The following is an 8634-nucleotide window of genomic DNA, read 5'->3' as shown; positions in this document are numbered from 1 at the left end:
TAAATTTAGTTGTTTTGATAACTTATGAAAGTCTTGAGTGTGAATTTCACTTTGAAGACCTTAGCAAATATAAATTTAAAGAATGGAAAATACCACTAAAATCATTTTCTCATATATAACATCATATAATAGACTTTATAGTAGAAAACTTCTAAAATGTAGAATCTAAAAAAAAGTAGAAAAATGATTTGAAGGATTATATATGCATAATAATCAATTAAACTAGAGTTCTTAATCCAATGATATAAAATTTAATTTTAAAGCTTTAACGAATTTTTTTTAAAAAATAACAATATTAATTTGATAAAACTTAAACATCTTATTTTGACCTTAAAGCCTTAAAGCCATACGTAAACCAAAGCCTCAGATTAATAATTGCGATAGTTTTTTTTTAATTTAATCTCTTTTTATCTCAAAACTCTAGAAACCCTAAGGGATCAAATTTGTCCCTTGTCTGTCATATGTGTTTAGAATGGACTAACTTTTTTAATCTCAAAACTCTTGAAACCCTAAGGGATCAAATTTATCCCTTATCTGTTATATGTGATTGGAATTCACGATTGCTCTGAGCATATCTTAGTTTGAGTTGTATGCATTAGCAATTTCGGTTACAGATGGCATCAAGGCTTGCCGTGGACCAGCAAGTATTGGATGGGGTAATACTGTTGCTCATCTTAAAAGAGGGCTTTGAATGGTTGGAGAAGAAGCTCAGCTATTTATGTGGTTATCTGCAAGCTGCAAATCAACTAAGAGCGCAAGATCTGTATGTGGAAGAATGGCAGCAGGAAGTGAGAGATATTGTGGAGCATAAGGCGGATGAATTTATCAGATTGTGTTGCCCTCGTGGGAAGGGGCGAACTGGGAAAAACATTCCATCAAATCACACAGGAATGCGGTAAGTTGCCACTCGCCATTAATAGAGATGACAGATTGTTTTGGGAGCAAATGGCTACCATACATCTTGAAATTCTAAGAAAGTGTATATTTTTGGCATGCTGATCTCTTTCTTTCCATCTCAAATCTTGCTTTGTTATTTATCATTTCATCTACCTGTGGATAGCGGAAGGATTTATGCCACAATGAAATGAAAAATAACAGTGAGATATTGGGTTAAATTATTTACATCAGTTTGAAATGGTTTTGGTGGAAATATATGGAGTTTCAGTTTGGTACACTCTCTATGGATTTTATCATCTCATAGTCTTGGTCTCATTGTAAGAGTACTTTTAGATTCTTGACTTTGCCAGTTGATTTTAGCAGCACTATCATCTCTACCTTGCCAAAATGTGTTGCATAATTGAAACTTCTCAAAGTCTTGAATTTATTGAAGTAGATCGCATCTTCTACTTGAGTGGATAAGTGTATTCAAATATCATTTAACATCTGCTTGAATGGATAAGCTATATTTGAATGGATAAGTGAACTTAAATATCTTTTCCATCTTGATGTAAAAGACTGGATACAAGAGTTTCTTTATGATCATATGCCTAAGGAAATATCAAAGCTCAAGTTTGAAGACAAATTAGATCAGATTGGTTTTGATTATCTGTTGACGAAATTGAATAATCAAATGTAAAATATGTTGGCAATTTAATCTTGGACAATGAGATCATATTTCTTCTCACTACCTATTGAAGAAAATGAATTAATGTAAAAGATGTTGAGAGTTTGATTGATCTTGAAGACTTCAATTTTCTCTTAAAAGAAGAACAGCACTTGAAATGTGTAAAAAATGGTGTCATGTGGATCTGAGAATTCTGAACAGTCCTGCAACGGAGGGTGATATCTGGCATTCCAAGAGAAAATAAATGTTATGAAAAATCTTCAACATCTTTATCTGAGTTGTTTCTCAGTGCCAAGTTGGATATGTGATTTGATGGTTCTCACATATGCAACAGAGGGTGATATCTGGCGTTTTTATCTGGATTGTTTCTCAGTGCCAAGTTGGATATGTGATTTGATGATTCTCACATATGCAACAGAGGGTGATATATGGCGTTCCAAGAGAAAACAAATATTATGAAAAATCTTCAACATCTTTATCTGAGTTGTTTCTAATGCCAAGTTGGATATGTGATTTGATGGTTCTCACATAACTTACATTGTGTAAGTCAGAGATTATTCATCAGTTTGTTTTTGGAGGTCCAAAAATAAACAGCCAGCAGGTTGTTTGTTATTTGAAGTTTTTAATCCTTCAAATAACAAACAACGTGCTGGCTGTTTAAGCTTTTGTGTTCAAACGGATTGCAACGGTTAACAAGAATTGAGGAGATATGTAGAAGCAAACAAGCGATGAGTTAGAGGAAAGGGTAAAGGAAAGCGAGGAAGATTTGGAATAAAATCAAAGCTGATGATGCCCAGGCTGAAATCTACTTCTGACGCAACTTGTAGCAGCTTTTTAATCCTTTTAAATATGACATATATTTGTGTAAGATCTCTTATTCAGAATTCTTATTGTGAAAGTTTTTGCTATCTGTTTTGATTTTATAATTGTATTTAAGAGTTACTTATAGGCAAACAAGAATAGCTGAGCACTCAGTTCCTGCCTTGAGTTTTATTAGATAGAAATGAGTGGTGACTAACAATGGTAGAATGGAGGCAGCAAATTGATTATAAAATCTTTAAAAGCGGTAAAAGAACAGAATTTGTTGAGAAGGAGATGAACATTTTTATAATTCTAAATCCAAAATTTATTTTGTTAATCAAGCGTTGAGTTAGAGGAAAGGGTAAAGGAAAGCGAGGAAGATTTGGAATAAAATCAAAGCTGATAATGCCCAGGCTGAAATCTACTTCTGACGCAACATGTAGCAGCTTTTTAATCCTTTCAAATATGACATATATTTGTGTAAGATCTCTTATTCAGAATTCTTATTGTGAAAGTTTTTGCTATCTGTTTTGATTATATAATTGTATTTAAGAGTTACTTATAGGCAAACAAGAATAGCTGAGCACTCAGTTCCTGCCTTGAGTTTTATTAGATAGAAATGAGTGGTGACTAACAATGGTAGAATGGAGGCAGCAAATTGATTATAAAATCTTTAAAAGAGGTAAAAGAACAGAATTTGTTGAGAAGGAGATGAACATTTTTATAATTCTAAATCCAAAATTTATTTTGTTAATCAAGCGTTGAGTTAGAGGAAAGGGTAAAGGAAAGCGAGGAAGATTTGCAATAAAATCAAAGCTGATAATGCCCAGGCTGAAATCTACTTCAAATATGACATATATTTGTGTAAGATCTCTTATTCAGAATTCTTATTGTGAAAGTTTTTGCTATCTGTTTTGATTTTATAATTGTATTTAAGAGTTACTTATAGGCAAACAAGAATAGCTGAGCACTCAGTTCCTGCCTTGAGTTTTATTAGATAGAAATGAGTGGTGACTAACAATGGTAGAATGGAGGCAGCAAATTGATTATAAAATCTTTAAAAGCGGTAAAAGAACAGAATTTGTTGAGAAGGAGATGAACATTTTTATAATTCTAAATCCAAAATTTAATTTGTTAATTTCTTTGTCTAAGACTTGCAAAGTTCATTTTAGTAACACTATTATCTTAACATTGTCAAAAGTGTTAAATATTTGAATTTTTTCAAGGTTTTGAATATTTTGCAGTAGACTGCAACATCTAGGTGAGTTGATGGGTAAACTCAAATTCAAATGTCTGCCATTTTGATGGATAAGGCTACTCATAAGAATTTCTTCACATTAAAACGCTGAAGGGAATATCAAAGCTCTTAAATTTGTGGATAATGAGATCAAAAGATTGGTTCCAACTATCTATTGAAGGATTAAATAATTAAATATAAAAGATGTTGACAATTTAATCTTGGACAATGAAATCATTATTTTTCTCGTTAAAGAGAGTGAATTCTTAAATGTAAATGATATTGACAATTTGACCGATGCCCAAGAAATAAGTTCTTTAAAAAGATAAATAGTGCTTGAAATGTGTAGAAAATGGTGTCATTGTGAAAATGAGAATTTTGGACATCCTTGTAATGGAGGGTGATATTATAAGAGATCTTTAACAACTTTACCTTTATCGTTTCTCCTTGCCAAGTTGAATATGTGGTTTGGTAAGTCTCACATAATTTACATTGTGCGAGTCAGGGATTATTCTAAGCTGGTTATGCTGCATATTCCTAACATTTTTTTTTGGAGGTTCAAAAGTAAACAAACAGCGGGTTGTTTGTTATTTGAATTGTTTTGGATGCCCCAAATGATAAACAACATGCTGGCTGTTTGAATTTTTATCTCTAGATGGATTGGAGTGGCTGACAAGACTCGAGGATGTGATGTGGAAATATAGAAGTTTGAGTTAGAGGAGAGGGTAAAGGAAGGTGAGAAAGATTGGAAGAAAGTAAAAGCTAATAATGCCCAGGTTAAGTTCTGTTTCTGACGTCAACACGTAGCAGCCTTTTTATTTATCTATCTATATATGACATATAGTTGTGTAAGAGCCTTTTGTTCAGATTTGTTATTGTGAAATTTTTTCACAATGTTTGGTTTTCACAACAGAATTTAACAGTTAGTTATGTGTAAACAAGAGCAGCTGAGCGCTCAGTTCCCCCTCATAGATTTTTATGAGATTTAAGAGTGGTGATTGATAATAGTAGAATGGAGGCGGCAAATGATTATAAAAAATTGAAAGAGATAAGGTAATGGAACAAACTTTTTTGAGAAAGAGATGTACATTTTTAAAATAAACTTGAACTGCAAGTCTAATATCAAAATTTGTCTCTGTTAACTTCTTGTCTAAGATTTGCAAAGTTGATTTGAGCAGCATTATCATCTCTACATTTTCAACCTGTGTCGAATATTTGAAACTTCTTAAGATTTTGAAAATATCTATATTGTGGTGTTCTTCAGAACCCCCCTGCGTACCCGTAAGGGTCCAGTTGTGTGGGTTCTTTTGTACCCAGGGTGTCCCTGGCTGACTCTGGGCAAACCCAGGCAGAACTATTAGTTTTAAAATGCACACCATCAATGCAGACGATAAATAGACACCATAAGACAGTGAAATGTCAAGTTGGTGTAAATTTCTATGATTGTGAATATGGTTCTATTGTTTGAACTTTGAAGGGCAATGCTAAGTGCAAATAGATATTTTGCTTCTCTTAAATGCTATTCCTAAATATGCATCGTATGGTTGAACTATGCTAAAGCTATTCCCTAGCCATTCTGTGTAAAATTAAATTCTAAATTGTTTTCTTTTAATGCTATTCATAGCCCTGCAGTGTTAGATTGAGTTCTAGATCATTTTTTTAATAAGACTAATCAAAGTCTTGTTGAACTGATACATATCTTCCAACAAAATGAAACAATATATTTAAAGGATTTTTCATTTTAGGTACCTTTAAAAAGACTATTAAATTATTTCGGTCGGTGAAGGACATCTCTGCCCGTTATGTTTAAGAATTTATATCTTTTTCTCGACTCTGATAATTTTATGCTTGCAACCTGTCAATTACATATCTCGGTCTTTCAGATGGTTACTCGCATTACTTGGTCCAAAGAATAGGTTTGCTGGGCTTTCCAAATGAAAATTATTCAATGTATTACTGTTTTTGTTTATTTTTAATATTATATAAAATTAGAAATTATAGTTTTATTGAGCATTACTGTATATATAAGCAAATCCAAACCTGTACCTGGGAAATGTCTACCGGCGTGCCCATTCTCGTTCCCGTACCAGGACCGGCATCTTTGGAAGATATCGCTGTAGACTACATCTACCTGAGTGGGTAGGTAAACTCAAGTGTCTTTCTTATCTTGATGTAGAAGACTGCTCACAAGAGCTTCTTCAGCCATATGCCCAAGGGAATATCAAAGCTCTTGAATTTGATGACAATGAGTTCAGATTGGTTTTGGTCATCTAGTGAAGAGATTGAATAATCGAATATAAAAGATGTTGGGAATTCAATCTTGGACAATGAGATTGTATTTCGTCTCCCCATTTATTGAAGGAGTGAATTCTTAAATAAAGAAAATGTTGGCAGTTTGATCAATCTCCAAGAAATAAGTTTTCTTTTAAAAGATAAAAGAGAGCTTGAAATGTCTATAAAATGGTTTATTGTGAAAATGAGAATTCTGGACATTCCTGCAATTAATGGTGATATTGCCTGCCTAATCTAATGATTCTACCTTATGAGACTTTGCCATGTTGAAGTAAATAGGGTGCACACTTTGTCATGTTTGTATTCTATTAGTTGTTTTAGGTTAGATTTGTTTTATTTTCCTTTCATAACTAAAAAGTGTCCACCCTATTTACTTCAACATGACATAGTCTCATAAGGTGCACGTCAAGCTGGGTTTGAGTCAATAGTTTTTTGTGCCCAGTACTTAAATTCTAATTCAGGTTTACTTTGTGAATGGCAGAGCCAAACCTTTTCTCCACCTGAACCTTCTAAAACTGGCTTAATTCAAACAGGTGCCCACCTAGAGTGGCTTCGTCAGTATAAAATTGTGCCTAAATGTTGAAAATTAAAACTTAAGTGCTACGTAGCACTTTGGCATGCCTAGAACGTAAAGATACAAACTTGAGTGACAAACATGCCATTAGGAAGTGCCTATTGTGTCTTCAGGCAAGGCTAAGTTTTGAAAGATCATCAACAATTTTATCTTGATCGTTTCTCTGTGCCAAATTGGATATGTGGTTTGGTGAGTTTCACATAATTACATCGTGCGAGTGAGGGATTAGTCTTATGCTGGTTATGCTGCATACTCAACACTTTCCTCTTTTGGAGGTCCAAAAATACACAGTCTGCAGGTTGTGTAATAGCCACCCTTGGTTGCTCTTATTTTTTTCAATTTTGTCATATTGATTATATCCATCAGGAAGTGTAACACAATATATCTTCTGTATGAGCTTCTGGATTTGATTATGTGAGCTTTTTTGCATCAACATAACACAATATATCTTGGTAATCTATCTTCTTCTTCTTTGTTTTCTCAGCTCTCTACCCTCACAACATAGCAGCAGCTCCACAAGAATGGCATTACATTATTTCCCTCTTGCAACTCCAGAGCCAAGGCTACTCTGCAAGAAAGCTATCCACCTTGTGTACGCCACAGACAAAGTATCACACTTCTTATCCAATCCATGCTGCTGGGCGAGTCAAACACACTATACTTCTGGATTCAGTGCGACAGATGGACGCCATATCCTTCTTCAGTGGTGTTCGCAGGCCTTTTGTCTCTTCCAACAACCTATCTTACCCCTCTGCTGTATATAGCCCATGCTTTATTAAAGAAATGTCATCATGTTATTGCTTTTTACCTCTGACAAGCGCCACTCATTCCTATAACTTGTTTTCTCATTCATGTCTATGTTGTTTACTTAAGGATTCATCTGAACGTCTAAGGTGCAGATTCATTCTAAACAGCTTAGAGCAGAGGCACACAGTCCCGTACAATATGGTTCGGCTGGTAATTGTGCTCGTTCAATATTTATTTGGTTAAAAAGAGTTTCCATTTATAAGATATTTGTAGACTTTCCGGTGTGTGACAGTTGTTTGTTATTTAAAGTTTTTGATGTCCGAAATATGAAACAACATGCCGAATGTTTAAGCGTTTACTTTCTACACAGATTGGAACAGTTGACAAGACTTGAGAAGATATGTGGAAGCAAAAAAGTGGTGAAGGCGGGGAAGACTGGAAATAACGTCAAAGCTAATAATGCCAAGTCCGAGATCTACTTCTGACATCGCCTTGTAGCAGTTCTTTTATCCATACATAAATGGCATATAGCTGTGTAATACATTCCTTTTGTTCGGATTCTTTATGGTGAAAATTTTCACACTGTTCAGATTTAAGAATTACGTTTGAAAGTTAGTTGTATGCAAACAAGAGCAGCTGGGCACCTCGTTCCGGCCTTTGAGTATTATTAGATAGAAATGAGCGATGAGTAATAATAGAAGAATGGAGGCAGTTGATTGATTATAAAATCTTAGAAAATTGGAAGAAAAGGTAATGTTAAGTTATTGAGAAAGAGATGTATATATTTATGTAAACCTAAAGTGCAAGTTGAAGCCCAAAAATTTGTGTGTTTGTGTCTCTGTCTAACACCTGCAGTAAGCATATTACAATGGTGTTATGTGTATGTTACGAAACACAAAAGCAGACCGTTGAAGAGTGAAGCTGTTAAATTATAATCAATCAGGATTTAGGTTTTTTGAAGAGTTTAGTTAGCTACAAAATATGTTCTCACTCTTAAGTCTACAAGTCTTATTGATTTGAATGTTAGATTTGTCTGAATCAATCACAGCAAGTTGCTCACGTTTGGTGGGATCAAAATTATAGGTTTTGACTGTTCCAACAAAGAATTAAACATGCCAGCTTGGTTACACCACAAATCCACTTAAAATTTTTTACTGTGAAATCGCTGAAAAAGTGTATCCTTTCCGAGACAGCTGCAGGTATAAATCTTCCAAACAGATTGCCTGCATTACAACAGCTCCATACGCAAGTCTTTTTTATACTATATAGTTGTTTTCCAATCATTTGGTCTGCTTCAATCCACAAAATTTCCCCGTGGAATGCAATAAGTAAGGTTAATGCATCAGTCATCATTGTGGCCAGAGGAAAATTATTTAAAGGAGTAACATTACAGTACTCGCATAGATGCAGGGACTGTGA

General features: G+C 34.1%; 1 protein-coding gene across 8 annotated transcripts; it reads left to right on the top strand.

Annotated features, from left to right (window-relative positions):
* The first annotated feature begins 434 nt into the window (after positions 1-434).
* On the top strand, positions 435-8175 carry LOC131068323 (uncharacterized). 8 transcript variants are annotated; one of them, XR_009111982.2, is made up of 5 exons: positions 902-2428; positions 2708-2845; positions 3125-3229; positions 6953-7425; positions 7586-8175. XR_009111982.2 is itself a non-coding variant. In XM_058003500.2 (4 exons), the coding sequence occupies exons 1-4, from the start codon at positions 817-819 to the stop codon at positions 7597-7599; spliced, it is 477 nt and encodes a 158-aa protein (XP_057859483.1). In that variant the 5' UTR covers positions 439-816; the 3' UTR covers positions 7600-8175. The 8 variants fall into 8 exon arrangements, 5 of the variants coding, with proteins under 5 accessions (XP_057859485.2, XP_057859483.1, XP_057859484.1 ...); XM_058003500.2 differs by lacking the exons at positions 902-2428; positions 2708-2845; positions 3125-3229 and adding an exon at positions 439-895 and having other exon boundaries at positions 6953-7224; positions 7342-7453; XM_058003501.2 differs by lacking the exons at positions 902-2428; positions 2708-2845; positions 3125-3229 and adding an exon at positions 443-895 and having other exon boundaries at positions 6953-7224; positions 7342-7425.
* Positions 8176-8634: the final 459 nt, after the last annotated feature.

Source organism: Cryptomeria japonica, chromosome 11 (genome assembly GCF_030272615.1).
Source record: "Cryptomeria japonica chromosome 11, Sugi_1.0, whole genome shotgun sequence".
Lineage (NCBI taxonomy): Eukaryota > Viridiplantae > Streptophyta > Pinopsida > Cupressales > Cupressaceae > Cryptomeria > Cryptomeria japonica.
This window is presented reverse-complemented; position numbering and strand designations above follow the sequence as displayed.

Bases quoted from the DNA above. Each gene is read 5' to 3' on its own strand.
- LOC131068323 (XM_058003499.2), top strand. From the start codon at position 817: ATGAATTTATCAGATTGTGTTGCCCTCGTGGGAAGGGGCGAACTGGGA. The intron at 896-6,952 runs GTAAGTTGCCAC...TTGTTTTCTCAG, and splicing joins TCAAATCACACAGGAATGCG to CTCTCTACCCTCACAACATA.